The sequence below is a fragment of the Macrotis lagotis genome, chromosome 2 (assembly GCF_037893015.1).
Source record: "Macrotis lagotis isolate mMagLag1 chromosome 2, bilby.v1.9.chrom.fasta, whole genome shotgun sequence".
In the NCBI taxonomy this organism is placed as follows: Eukaryota; Metazoa; Chordata; class Mammalia; order Peramelemorphia; family Peramelidae; genus Macrotis; species Macrotis lagotis.
This window is the reverse complement of record NC_133659.1, coordinates 278,440,909-278,456,551: the sequence shown is the minus strand read 5'-3', so window position 1 is coordinate 278,456,551 and position 15,643 is coordinate 278,440,909. Positions and strand designations below refer to the sequence as shown.

The 15,643-nt window shown below is 37.1% G+C and overlaps 1 protein-coding gene across 1 annotated transcript in view; it reads right to left on the bottom strand.

Moving 5' to 3' along the window:
• Window positions 1-2,879: 2,879 nt before the first annotated feature.
• WIF1 (WNT inhibitory factor 1) overlaps window positions 2,880-15,643 on the bottom strand; it is a 110,805-nt gene continuing 98,041 nt past the window's right edge. Inside the window, exons 8-10 of the mRNA XM_074220784.1 lie at window positions 10,126-10,221; window positions 9,080-9,175; window positions 2,880-3,735 (exon numbers count right to left, since the gene is read on the bottom strand). Coding sequence (XP_074076885.1) covers window positions 3,614-3,735; window positions 9,080-9,175; window positions 10,126-10,221 — 314 coding nt within the window. The 3' untranslated portion in view covers window positions 2,880-3,613. The remainder of the gene's footprint in view (window positions 3,736-9,079; window positions 9,176-10,125; window positions 10,222-15,643) is intronic.

Below are 15,643 nucleotides of genomic sequence, written 5' to 3'. Positions count from 1 at the left end.
ATTAATCCCTCTGCAGCCTTCAATATTGTTAACCAGTCTCCTCTCCTTCATAATTTCTTTATATTATTTTTCTTTCATTACCTGCTTTCTCTTGTTTTTTTTTTCCCTACGTCTGACAACTCCATAGTACTCTTTGCTGCTTCTTTTTCTATGTCATATCTTTCATTGTGGGTACATTCTCTCTTGTCCTTCTATCCTGTCTCTCTTGGGGATCTTATCCTTTGCACAATGAGCCTCTGATCTAGTTTTATTATTGTTCAGTTATTTAAATTGTGTCTAACTCTTTGTGACCTATTAGGGGTTTTCTTGACAACGATTTAAGAAGAAATTCATTTTGAAGACTTTCTCTTAATCTTTGGTCTTCACATACTCCTTTGTTAATCTTAAAAATTATTCACCATTTTTCTTAGGCAGAAGTACTTTTGAAAAGTAAAAAAAAAAAGAAGGGAGACCTTAAAGGATTCTTTCTTTAATCATGGCCATATAGCATCCAAATATTTCCAGTGGCTTCCCTGATAGGGTGTTCCACTTATGGGCAGAACCTTCTTGCTTACAAAGATACTGGAATGGTTTGCTGTTTCTTGATCTATTTATTCCTCTCTCCTAAACCAAACTTTCACTTCACCAACTACCTCTCTTGGACATTTAGAATGGGATCCTGTAAATATTTCCATTTCAATCTAATTTATCTTTTCTTCAAATCATCCCTGCTTTCCAACCTTTCTTACTGTTGAAGGCACCATCATCTTTCCAGTCACCTACGCTTCCAACCTGGTTCACTGTCTGTTCCCAATTCTCAGTCACTATCCATGTTCCAACATATTGCTTGATCTTACCATTTTTATCTTCAGAACATCTCTCCCACATGTTCCCTTCTCCTCATTTACAAAATTGACCACACTATTGCAGACCCCTCCCTCCCCCTCACATCCCTCCGGGAATACAATAGCTTTCTGATTGTTCTCCCTGACTTCAACCCTTCTTACTATTGAAGGCACACCCTACTGAAAACACCCCAGCAGAAGAAGTCTAGGAGATGCAAGTCAGCCAAATGGCCTGACGTAGAGAGGGAACTGAAAAGATGGATTGAAGAGCAAAGGGAAGTTGGTATACCTATGTCCACAAAGAAAGTTCAGCATGAGGCAAGAAGAATTGCTGATGAAAAAGAAGTTACTGATTTCGAAGGACATGATTGGTGCTTCAGGTTCATGAAAAGGAATGGACTAAGCATGCATCCACCCACCAGACTTGCCAAAAAAATTCCTTAAAGCTGAGCAGGTCTTTGAATTTCATGATGAATAAAACTTGAGTTCAATAATTTTATGTAATACATTTTTTTAAAATTTCAGGCCCTCAGATTAAGACACATATTATAATGGGGTAATACAGTAACTGAGTGCTTCTAGAAGTTAGGAAATGAAGGAAATCATTATTAGGTGGCATACTACTGGACATCATGCTCCAACCACTGCCCTACCAGTTACCTTACTTGATGTATTCTGGAATAATAGTATAAACAGGGGTCTCTTTTAGAGCCATAATTAGGGTGGGGTGACAGCAGGTTGCAACTACTATGCTTAGCACCTAGTTAAGAATAGTTAAAGTCAGAATCCCCACCAGATGGCACATTCCTACCCTGACAGCTGCACCCCAGGCAAACACTATGCCTAGACCTGTCTCATCTCCTATAGTGATCTCTACCTATACAGACCAATATCCCTCATTCTTTGTCTTCCCCTATGAGGGTGCTGTAAGTAAATAAATAAGTTGTCCTTTGATTTCAAAGAAGACTGTGACAAGAAAGTGATGTCATGATAAACATGTAATTTGGATTAAAGTGAAGGGGGTATTGTGCAAAGACGTCATTCTCGTTATAATGAATCCGATTCCCCAAATGAATTTGTTTTTAAAGTCTGATTTTAGGAAATATTTCATGGTTCTTACCCCACAGGGACCAAAATCCCCAATTACAGATCTCCTATAGGATCCTATATAAAAGGGATGGCTTAGAATATCATTATAATACTCATCACTTTATAATACAGTTTAAGGACAGTATTAGGTGAGGTTCCATGGATTTGTACCCTTGAAGAATTTGCCATAACATTTTAAGCTAGAGGTTTAACTAATCAGTGTATCTATGCAATGGCTTTCAAATCCTGTTGCCATGAGTCTTGAGACAGATAAAGGGAAATCAGCAGCTGAGATTTATTTATTTATTATGATAATCTTTTTATTATAATTATATTATTTATTTGTTATAATATATTATATATTTTATTATATTATAATAAATGTCCACTATTGCTTACACCCAATTCTTTTAAAATTATTTTTATTGTTATCTTTTATTTCTGAATATATTCATCTCCACTCATTTCTTCAGCAAATTATCCCCTGAAACAATTTTTTAAAAGGAAAAAAAAAAGCAATTCCTTAAAATACACCCATCAGAACAAATGCTGCTCCTGAAAGTGTGCTTTGTTCAGGGGTGAGCTGAAGCCAGTTTAGATCAGCTTGTGGGGGGTCAGTTTTTAAATTCCCAGTGTCAATGTTTATTATACCTGGGAAATGGTCACATGCTACAAGTCATAGGTTGATTTATAGTTTTTATTGTTTGTCTAGACTTAAGAAAATGATAAGGAAGCATAAATAATTCAGATTAATTTGAAGTGTCTTGTGAGTACATTCCCTCCCCCTTCCCCCCACCCAGATCTGATTGTTAACTATTTTCCAGAACACTATTGGCTATATTCCACATCCTCAGTGTCCAACTTCTATAAGAAAAGAGAGCAGCTGTACTCTTAAGTTTTAGCCATGAGACTGATTACACCATATAAAGACCACATCATTCAACCTTTGAGAAAATTAAAGCCTCACCTTTATTTTATACAGTCAGTATACAGTTTATTACACAAGAGTTTGTGCTTTGTTTACAATATATTATATTGCTCCAAGCCAATGCAAAAAGTTCATACATTATATTTCTACTTTACTGTATACAATATATTATATTGTATAAATGCTACTTAGCAGAGTGTTTTTATAATACTAAGATTCAGGAAAAACAGGAAAATCAAAACATTGTGCTGAGAGTAAAAAAATTAGGATGCATTCATTTTTCTTCAAATGTCTAATGTTTCCATCTAAATACCTCATATTTAGACTTAAATAATTGATATTTAGATCTAGATTTAAATAATAAAGGGATTTTTAAAAGGGCAAATCATAGGAGGCAATCATAGCAATCATTGCCTTTCTCTGTGATTTTTTCTTTTTTGTCAAGGTTGCTCCCCATATAATGTATCACAATCTCCTACCTTATCATTGCATTTTCAGTTTTGGAAAATTATCTGCAGCAAAGTTTAACTTGATCAATGGACTTTCTAACAGAAATGTCATTAAAAAGAACCAAAATGAGACCTATGCCACCATGCTATAGAAGCTTGTAGAAGACTTAAAAGGAAAATCAGCTCAGTGATTTATAATGAAGCTAATAAAATTCAGGCCAGTATTCTTCCCTGTAATGAACAGCATTTTAACATTCAACACATGAAAGGTTAACAAAGGCTATGAACTTGGTGTAACTTAAAACGTTTCAGATGCTGGGGGTTCACCAGATGTAATTGGATTCAGGTGGAACATGCCTCTCTTCGGCCTTTTTAAGTAAAGGCGTGTGCTGTCTGTGTTTGGTAACTGGTGGCTTTAGGGCATGCATAAGGCTGGCTCCATACCCTGAAAAATTAACCACAGTTTAAGAGAAAAGAAACTACAAAAACAGACGCTTCAGGTTCATGGTTAACCATTTCTATAGAATCCATTTTCCCTTTCTGGCCCAACAGACCTGGCCACAGAAACCACAGATTGTAACTACCTGAATGAGGATTGTGGGAAGACAGATTCTGACTTAGAAAATGTCAGAGGTCATCTGGTAAATGGGTTCTTAGCCTGGGGTCCATGTACTTAAAAAATATACAGATAGATAGATAACTGTATTTCAATAATTAGTTTCATTTGTAAACTTACTATTTTCTTTTAGGCATTTAAAAACATTCATCTGAGGATAGATGGCATCAGAGTTCCAAAGGGTTCCAGGAGAAAAGATTAAGAATTTATGATCTAGGGGCAGCTAGGTGGTGCAGTGGATAAAGCACCGGCCTTGGAGTCAGGAGTACCTGGGTTCAAATCCAGTCTCAGACACTTAATAATGACCTAGCTGTGTGGCCTTGGGCAATCCACTTAACCCCATTTGCCTTACAAAAAAAAAACCTAAAAAAAAAAGAATTTATGATCTAGTCTAACTCCTTCATCATACAGAAACTGAGACTGCAGAAGTGACCTGCCCAAGGTGACATAGGTAGGAAATACTAAAGGTATAAGTTCACAGAAGTTCTGTGATTTGATTTGAGATATGATTTGATCACATCATCAAATCAGGCATCTTTATACAAAGTCCCTGTCATAGTAACACAGTCATAACTGAGGTGGTGACCTGGATCTTCTAGAAACTTTTGTCAATGTCAAGGGCCATTATGAGATTAAAAAAAATAAGGCATAAGGCATGTTCTTTAGTCAATGGCTATTAAATCTATAATGTTGATTCATGAATGATAACCTCTGCATAGAACCTGATCATAGTTCTTTCTTTTGCTACCTTTCAAAATCAACTGGAGCTACAGTGTTAGGAATTAATTTCATACTCCTTCCTCCCCTCCCCGCCCCCTGCTCCCAAATGATCAGATCTGTATTGCTGTTCACTTGTGTCTGACTCCTCATGACTTCATTTGGGGGTTTTCTTGGCAAAGATACTGAGTGGTTTGCCATTTCCTTCTCTATTGCAGATGAGGAAACTGAGGCAAATAGAATATAGTGACTTCCCATGGTTCCACAGTTAGTAATTGTCTGAGGTCACATTTGAATTCAAGTCTTCCTGATAGTTGCCCCTAGATCTATCTACCAGAGCTTTATCAATAACCAAACTCTGAATGGATCTATTTCCCATTCACCATTAGAGTTAAAGAGATCATTTTAAAGAGTTCATTCTCAATGATAACTTGTAAGCTCATGAAAATGGATATGGGGATGGGGCAGGGACTGTATCCATTTGGGGACTCACTTCCCATAAGCCCAGGCCAGGAGTGCACTGATAACAATATAGTAAGAGACAAGATGGTTTCATGGAAAATTTGCTAGATGAGGAATAATTGCCTCCTATCTCTGACATTCACTACTTGTATTACTATAGGCCCACTTACTCTCTCTAAGTCTCAATTTCTCTATTTTTAATATGGAGATGATAATGTCATCTACTTCACAGTGTTCTTGTGAAGCTCAACCAAGTTCATCTATCAGAAGTGCTTTGCAAACCTCATTCTCTTATTGTCAATGATTATTTCAAATAGATTGACTTGCTTTAATTCTGTCTGTGAGCTCTCATGGGGGGGTTCTCTCAGTATGGGGAGGGGCAAGGTGTTTCAATTGAGAGATTGCCCTGGTATTGTGTGACCTTGGACAAGTCATGACTTCTCTGGGTTTCAGTTTTATCATATGTAAAATAAGACATTGAACTAGATGTCTTATGAGGTCTCTTTCAACTGTAAATCTATGATCTTATGGCTTTTGCTTTGTTCTCTACTAGTTCTTGATCTTAATTCAAGTGATCAAATACATTTCTCCCAAATCTGGAAAATGGGGTCATACTGACAACACCTTCCTGCATAGTTGCCATTTTTGTTTTGTTTTAATGAAGTTTCTTTTGCAAGCAGTGAAATAGGATTTTTAAAAGTTTATAAATATTTTTGTTTAAAAATAGACAAGAGTAAGCCTATACCACTGATCAAATAAGAAAATAAGAAATGGCAATTTATTTTGCAATAATCTAGAGCTGAAAACAATATTACATAGGTCTTTGTACATATTTAATTGTTAGGGTATATCCCCATGATGACTAAAACATAAGCTAATAATGCACCAGCAAAATAAAATGTCTGACACCTGTGTTCCCAGCACTTCCCTTTGAGACAAGGATGGTTCTGGGGAAAATGATGAAGTAGGTAGATATCTTCTGCAGTCTTCACCCAATGGTGCTCCCTATGCCCACTCAGGGGCCCAGGGTTCCCATGATGCTAGTCAGGACCTTTTAGGGTTTTGCTTTACTAAAGTCTTTCCCAGATAGTACTGCACACTCCAGAACTTTTCTGTCACTTCTGTCCCCAAATCCAAATTTGCCTATGTCCTGTTTCCTCAGGGTCTGAGGGAGTATTGATGGACTGATGTGGTAACATAGTTGATTTAAGCAGTACTCTGGCAAGACAATGGCTCATCGCCAAAGAATGATTCTAATGATGGGAACTTCAGGCACTTTGTCACAACAGTGAGTAGAGGGGTGAGATGGGCCTATTTGGAAGTAGACTTTTCAACCCTAATAAAATCAAACTGTATAGATGATGGCCTCTTGTATTTCTTTTTTTCCCTTCTAGTTGGACTAGGCAAACTATCCTCTGACATGGGAATTAAGTTGTGAAAGTACTAATGACATCACAACATTTCTTGTTGTCCCCTTCATTGATCATAGAGTCATGTTTTCTTAAACATAAGTGGAATATGGGTCCAGAGCACTGGGACCAGCGGATCAGAGAGGCTGGATGACACAGAACAGATAGTGTTGGAGGAAGATGTATGTTAAATCTATGTCTTACTCTGTCACTCTAGAGGAGTCAGGCTCTGTTAGTTTTTAAATCTATAAAATATGGATAATAATAGCAGCTACTTCACAGTCATGAGGATAAAATTAACAAGAGCATGTCAAGTGCTTTGCAAACCATAAAGTAGACTAGACTGTGAGCTCCTCCACGGCAGGGATTATTTTTGCCTTTCTTTGTATTTCCAGCATTTTAGAACAGTGGTTGATATACAGTCAGTGCTTAATTAATGCCAGTGGATAGAGTGCCAGGCCTGTAGTCAGAAAGATCTGAGTTCAAATCTAAGCTCAGACACTTACTAATTGTGTGATTTTTGGGCAAGTCACTCAACCCTGTCTGCTTCAGTTTCCTCATCTGCTAAATAAACTGGAAAAAGAAAGTGGAAAACCACTCCTGTATCTTTGCTAAGAAAACCCATTTGAGGTCATGGAGAGTCAGACATGAACAAACAAAAGCTATAGGAATATGAATTCTAGTTAGAAGAAGTGTGATGGAATGGGAAAAAACCACAGAACTGAGAGACAGAGGATCTCAGTTAAAAACCCAAGTCAATAGACGTGGTTTAAATTTATTTAAAGTCTACCAATTATTTGTTGAATAAATTGCTATAATTGGCACAATTCTTTTAGGTTTTATCTTGATCTAAAAGGGATTCAGCTGGTGTGGTGGCTCACATCTGCAACTGCTAAGTCTAGGAGGCAATCTCTTGAGGTTGAGATTTCAAAGATACATCAGGTAAACTGATTGGGTGTGGGAAGAATATGCCTAATTGGATATGAAGCAACTCAAAGCTCCTATGAAGATAGAACTGGCCAGTGAGTGGTCACTGTGCTTCCAGTATAATTGAGGTAGGGACTTTCAATATGTATGGGTGTGAATCATTTTTTGAAATTTTATTTTTATTTTCTATTTGTCCAGTTTATTCTTTTTAATAATATTTTCCTCAAGTTACATGTAAAAACAATTTTGAACATTTTTTTGAAGTTCTGGAGTTCCAAATTCTATCATTTCCTCTCTCTCCCACTCTCCTCTCTGAGGTGGTAAGTGATTTGAAATAGGTTATTATATATGTTTTAAAAGGGGATAAGGGATTTGAGGGAAAGTATTTGAGTTGCAGGATCTGAGTTAGAATTCAAGTTTTGCCACTTACTGCTACCTGTGTGAGTTTGGGCAAATCATTTAACTTTTCTGGGTCTTACTATCTTCAACTGTAAAGCAGACAGAATTGTCAGACATGGACCCCAAAACACTTCTGATTGCAGATTAAAATGTAATTGGGAAATATTGAACAAAATAAATAAAAGTACAACGTAAAAAGCAAAGATAATATCACATTTTAAACTATCAATATGGGATCCACAGGGATTCTTGTGTACAGACAGGTGGCCTCTATTTGCACTTGATGATCTCTAAAATACCTTCCAACACACCCTTAGATCCACAGTCTTAAGAGTTAATGACTTCTGAGGTTACCTTCTAATCTAAATCTATGATTATCCCAGACTGAATCTAAGATGTCCAGGCTTGCTAGCCCTTGGTAATCCCTTGCCCAAACGATGCCTGGGAGATCCTTTTGATTTTGAGACTACTTAAATTACCTGTATAGACTTTCCCACTCTTTATATTTCCCTCAATAGGTTTACCCAAGCACCACCACAGTTACCCCTTATACACCTTGGTGCATAGGGGTGTGGTGCCCTCCCCTTGCCCCCACCCCCACCCTAGTCTCATATCTTGAAAATTGGCATAAAAATTTTGACCTCCCTTTGTACCAGAGAAGAAACTTGTATTTTTTCTTTTTCTTTTATGGGGTGTTTATAATGCATAATTGTAAATTTGGGTTTGATATCCTATAATACTATGCAGGTTTTTATGCATTTCTGAGTTTCTAAACTTTTTCTGTGTCTTCTACTGGCCTTTGCATATCATCTGTGGCTTCTTCAAAACTCTCCCCAAATTCCCATTTTTATTTCTTATGCCAACCCACCATATATTGAAACCAAGATGGAGAAAGTTGAGATGGGGAAGGAATAATTGTATATATGGTCCTAACTACAGTTTTTACCAAATCCTTTGTTAAAGTTGCTAATTCCATTGTACATTATCTCAATGTTCCTTGGGCACAGTGCCATTTTAAAATTCCTTAATGCTAAAAAGAATCAAGGCCAATAAAATAAATTTCAAATCTGATATAAATAGATCCAAATTCTCATTCAGGTACATCATCAATTTGCAATCTGCTGCATCAATGAGTTAAAAGTTACTATTCACAGAAGACAGCTTTTAGTTATAAGATGTCCTTACTTCTGAAATCAGTGGGATGTGACTGACAGAAAATTAGGGACAATTCTGGGGCTAAGATATCAGTTCCCACTTACTTTTATTGCAATGTCGTCCATGCCAGCCTTCCCTGCACTGGCATTTATTGGGTTCCTGGCAGGTCCCATGGACTCCACAACCAGGCTCGCAGACAGCTAGAATCAGAGGATATCACAAAGAAAGTTTTCTGAATTTTTGTTTTCAGACCAAATTACATAGTTACTTTTTCTTTTGCTCTGTAGAATGTGTTTGGCCTCATCCTTTTCACTTGTGTGGGGAAAGGTGTTTTTTGTTTTTTTGATTTTTTAAGCCATTTTCCAGTAGGAAGTTGATTTTGCACCCAGTTTTCTCAGTTACCTAAGAGATTAAACTATGCATGATGCCTTATGTCCACAAAAGGTGGATCAGCCAGCCATCTGTAGGGCTTTGGTAGTGCAGTATAATGACCTTTGATTATCTTTTAGGAGGTTTATAATATTTAGAGAGCTCAATTTATCTCTTTTCTACCTCTCTTTTTCTCTTCTTTCCCTTCCCTCCCTTTCTCCTTTTCCTATTTTCAGCCCCTCTCTTCTTTCTCTCCCATTCCTTTCCCTCCATCTCTCCCTTCTTTACCTTTCTTCTTCCCTACTCTCTCTCCTTTCCCTCCTTCTCTTCTCTCTTTCCTTCTCTACCTCTCTTTTTCTCTTCTTTCCCTTCCCTCCCTCCCTCTCTTCTTTCACTCTCTCTCTCTCCTCCATGTCTTCCTTTCCTCCCTTTCCCTCTTTCTTCTGTCCTATCCTCTCTCCTTTCTCTCCCTCTCTTATTTTCTTCCCTCTCTCCTTTTTATCTCCCTCTCAGTTGCCCTTTCCCCCTTATCGCCTTTCCTGCTGCTTCCTTAGTCCCCTTTCCTTTCCTCTCTCCCATTCTTCTTTCATCTCTTTTCTTCTTTATAAACTTGGAATTTATCTATCTCTCAGAACCCACATAAATAAAACCTACAATTAGCAAAATCAAGCTAAAATGTTGTCAGTATAGTAATAATGTATAGTAGATAAAGAAGTGATGTCCTAGGATGCATGCTTTATCTAACCCATAATCAAGTAAATTAGGTATACTAGGAACTTACGCTTGGAACAGAGATCTCCTTGGTAGCCTTTGGAACATTTGCATTTATTCTTACCAATACATTTACCACCATTTCTGCAGGCTTGGTGACATTTGCCTAAAAGAGAAAATCATGTACATTAAAGGGTATTTAGGGGCAGCTAGTTGGTGTAGTGAATAGAGCAGTGGCCCTGGAGTCAAGAGGCCCTGAGTTCAAATCCTCATACACTTACTAATTACTTAGCTGTGTGACCTTGGGCAAGTCACGTAACCCCATTGCCTAACCCCACCCCCCAAAAAAAATCCTAAAAAGTATTTAGTACAGTTAGGTGCCAAGACCTGAGATCAAATCCTGCCCAGGTACTAACTTGCTGTATGACTCTAGACAAATTACTTAATCTTTCTTAATCTCAGTTTCCCCATCTAGAAAACAGAGATAATAATAGCATCCAACTTATGATGAGAACCTAAGGAGTTAACATATATAAAGTACTCAGCAAAGTTTAACATGCTATATAAATACTTTTTATCATTCCAGTGATTTAGAAATAATTACATATTTTTAGTTGAAACATGGAACATAGAAAAGAAATGTTTCAAAATAGGGATTTTTTGCTGTTCATTTTGAGATGTTTGATTTGATATCATAAAGATGAAGGATGTTTCGGTTGTCATCTAACCCGACTCCATATATTAGTTATGGGAAAGTGAGAAATCAAGTGATTTGCCCTAAATCACATAGGAAACAAACAACAGAGCCAGGATTTGAACTCAGGATCTTCTGTCCATATCTAGCTCTCTTTCCACTGAATTATGATCTTTAGTATGACTTTCTTTTCAGGAACATACTAGTTATTTCCTTTTCCCATGGATATAGTTAGGTGTGGCCACTAGGTGGTGCCATAGTTCAGTGCCTAGAGTACTGGACCTGGAGTCATGGAGACATCTGAGTTCAAATCCAGTTTCAGTTACTAGTTGTGTGATCCTGGATAAGTCACTTTACCCTGTTTACTTCAGTTTCCTCATCTGTAAAATGAACTGGAGAAGGAAGTGGCAAACCATCCCAGAATCTCTGTCAAGAAAACCCCAAATGGGATCACAAAGAGTTGGACACAACTGAGCAACATCATAGTTAGGTATTCCTTTTATTTTACAAAAGGAGTTTTCCAAAAAATAATTTGTCTATCAAAGTTTTGCAAATTGAATCAAAGAAGTTCAGAGTTGGAAGGGACCTCAATGACTCAACAATCCAATCCATACATAAAAAAGAATCTTTTCTTTATTATACTAACCAATAGTTCTCCAACCTTTGCTTTAAGTTATGTGACATCTCTTGAGTCAACTCATGATCATTAGGAAATCTGTTTCTGACATAACATTGAAATTTGCTCCTTTGCAATATCCAGTCACCATTCCTAGCTTCACCTCAGGATTAAACAGAACAAATTTGATCTCAATTCCGTCAAAAAGTTTTTCCTGTATATAAGACAGCTCTTACATCCCCTTGAGCTTTCTCTTCTCTAGATTAAATATCCATAGTTCTTTTTGTTGTTATAGGCTCTACTCAGTGGGCATATCTCCACCCTAGTTGCTCTCTAGCCTATAAATGTCTTTTATAAACTGTGGTACCCAGTACAGAAGACAATACGCCAGATATAGACTGACCAAGACTTAATATAATCACCTCCTTACTCCTGAAAGCTAAATTCTCTTTGTGCAGTGCATCATTTTTTGTCTGTTTTATCACTCTGCTAATTCATATTAAACCTGCAATCCACCAAAACCACTACATCTTTTTCATTCAGGCTGATTTAAAATATCTTCACTTTTTTTTACTTTTGAAGTTGATCTTTCTTTTTTTGAGGAGAAAACTCTTAAAATAGATTTCTTGAACATAAACATAAAAACATAAGCATTTGTCCCTAATAAATTTCATTTTAGTAGATTTTGGTCAATCTTCTTACCTGTCAAAATGTTGTTGGATCCTGATTCTGTCAATCTAAGCATTAATTTTCCCTAGAGTAGTGTGTGCTTGTATGGGGGGGGGGGATGGGGGATGGTAGAACTGACTTTAATTTTCTCTAGACACTCATTTCCTGGACTGAGGCTGGCTCAGTTATCCTACCTGAACTGATGGCTATGCCACTAAATTTCACTCTCAGGGTTAACTCTGATGTACAATTCCTGAACCCCCTTCTCAATTAAACAAATCAGTCAAGATGATTAGCTCTTAATCATGAAACATTTACTACTACTACCACTACTACTACTAATACTAGTACTACTACTACTACCACTACTACTACTACTACTACCACTACTACTACTACCACTACTACTACTATTACTACTACTACCACTACCACTACTACTACTACTACTACTACTACTACTACTACTACCACTACCACTATTGCTGACCATCAGGGATAGTGAGCACAAAATTATAGAAATCCAAAAGTGAGGCACATGAGTAGGGAAATACAGATGCCTGAAGCAACTCAAAACTCAGGAATACGATGTAAATGACCTTGGTCTCTTTGGAGAACAGGGGACACCAAAAATGACCTCTGGGTGGGACAGCTCCCCTTTTGGACCTCTCCTTTTTCCTGCTGGATGATGATGATGATGCTTTCCTGCTGTTCTCTGACTGCTTAATCAGTGTCACCTTCTTTTCTCAGCTGGCATACTTAGCCTGGGAACTATTTAGATTTCCATGTCCACTTTCTTGTTTGAACATTTAGTCATCTTTTGACTCTTTCAGTGAAAATAATCTCTTAAGTGTTAATCTGAAAAATTATACTGGACAACTCTATGACCAATGAGATCTCTTCCACCTTTAGACAGTTTTGATTTCTTGAGTTTTCTCCTCTTAAACCAAACAAAGAGTACAATGGTCAATATAGGAAAGTATTTCCCCTATCAAGTTGGTGCTCCTCAGCAGGAGATTCTGCTTTCTCCAATCAGCTCTCAGCATAAGAGCTTTTCTCCAATCAAATTAGCTCCCCAGAATGAATTTCTTTATTGATTTGTTGCAGCTGAGTTTAGATCAAAGCAGCTGCTGTTGTCTTTGCTACTATCATTTCCTCTGACTTCTCTCACCATCCTGGTGACTTTCCACCTATTAGAATATATATTTCCTGAGAACAGAATTTGCCTTACTTTCTTAGTTACCCAGATAATCTCGTACTTGATCTCCTTGTTGATCTCTGCATTTGATTATGATTGCTAATATTATATGACTTGTTGCTGTTCTTCCTTCATTATCAATGACATCATGAGGATATAAGTGAGGTAAAATTGTACAAAGTCATCAGCTGCAAGACAGAAATCAAAATGATTGGAAATGGCCCAGGATACCTGGGAGAACCTTAGTGGCGTCTTCTATATCTGACCAAGCTCTAAGTTCTTCTTAGTATCTGTTTCAGCCGCCTTCACCGTAACTGGAACAAAATTGTTCTCATCTGCCCATTCCACTGGTGGTAGTGTTCACATGCTTAGAGTAGACATAGCTCTAACTCAGTGATGGATCTGAGAGCTGCATATTATCTTTGATTATTATTTCAACTATGACTCCTTCTTCTCCCACCTCCCCACCCCTGGACAAATTCTTTGTCACAAATTGACTTTAAAAATTATTTTGAGCCCTAGCACAATTTTTATCGCACAGTAAAAGGTTAGCAAATATCTTCATTTATTCAGTCATTCATTCCACTGAAGGCTTAATTCCAATTAGCATCAAATAATGATAATTTTTTTTATTTGGCCACTACATTTTTTTTACACCAGGGAACTTCTTTTCTGCCAAGGTCGATTTGAATATTTAAAGCATCATTATATCTGGTTAAACATTTAATTAATTTACCCCTAAAAACCTGCTAGATATTATTGAATTTCAAATCCCTGCCTCTAGTTGCCTTGGCAGCAGCTCAGCAATATAGTCCTCAATTCAGAGGATCCTTGCCCCTGATTTACAGGATCCATGTAGCCAACCTTTTTTTTAAGCTGAAGGGTTACTTTTTAGAAAATAAATAATTTAAAATTTCTAAATTTCAATGGGTTTATATCAAATTTTCTTAAAGTAGGACACATGTATTTGAAGAGATCTCTATAATTTAATGATCCAGGCTTCTCATCACACTCCTATATCAACAAATGCGTTTTTCTGTAGTCCTTGTAAACTGTTGCCTCATAGAATTTTGAATTGAGAAGTCATCTTTACAAGTCATAACTATGCACTATTTTTTCTCTCTCTGGAGTATACCTTTAAACAACCTATGGCAGAGATATTTTTAAGAGCAAAGAGAGCAGTATTATCTATGCAGATTGGAAACCACATCAAGGAACTTGCAGGAAAAAAATTTCAGAAAAACTTGCCTATTATTAGCTTTTGAAGCTCAGGGCTTCAAATATGTTATTCTTCCCCACCCCTTTTTTGTTTAATATTCATTACAAAAGTCTTTGATATACACACAGAGAAGGCATGAAATGCTCCTTCCAAACAATTCCCCTCCTTTATATACTTTGATTGTCTACTCCTCCATTCCATTCTTCCTAGCTAGCTATTACCTTAGGAAGGTAGAGTCACCTGGAACATTTTGTCCTGGGGACATGTAGAAAGGAAGCACACTACAGCATCTAGAACTGTGAACTCCTCCCTACTCTCACTATTCAATAATTAGTCAGATTTCTGGAACAACAGCAACACCAAAAATATCTAAATGATACCAGGGGCCTAGTTCACTTTCACAAGTCCTGTTAAATAAAGTGACTATGGCTATTGTAACTTTTGCCCTCAATTAACCTGAGAAATTTCTTGAAAGGGATTTGCAACTACCTACCTTCTAAACCTCCCTCATATAACCACTAAGTATGAAAGAGAGATTTTGCTAGTTTTGCTAGATCCATTCTCCATGTACTTCTGGTTTAATTGAAGCCTTCCAACTTGTATCCAAAGCACTAATAGCCCTGGTGATGCATTAGAAAACCCCCTAAACCAAGGGTTGTAAGTTAAAATTCTATCTGGACCAGGTAATCTTATGTCTTATTTCCCCTCCTACACCCCCCCACACACATTCTCAATCCTTACTCCTCAGAAAATAAAAACAAAAACAAAAACATACTGAAGCAAAAACCTACCCCATCACCAATCGATATCATTATGAAAAAATATATGATTTTCAGAAACTGATTCTGGAGTCAAATACCTAGATTCAAATCCTAGCTCTTATTCCCATGTGGTCTTAGGCAAATCATTTAATCTCTCAGTTTTCTCTTCTATAAAATCAAGAGTTTAGTCTAAAAGTCCTTTCCAGCCTTAAATCCTTTGAATATCTGAGAATTTCTCTTTAATTCTTAATAAATACTAGGTGACACATTAGATAGAGCACCAGGCCTGGAGTCAGGAAGATTCATCATCCTGAGTTCAAATCTAAGTTCGTACACTTGCTAGTTGTGTGATCCTGGGCCCATCACTTTATTCCATTTCCCTCAGTTCCCTCATCAGTAAAATGAGCTGGAAAAAGCAAAGCCATTTCTTT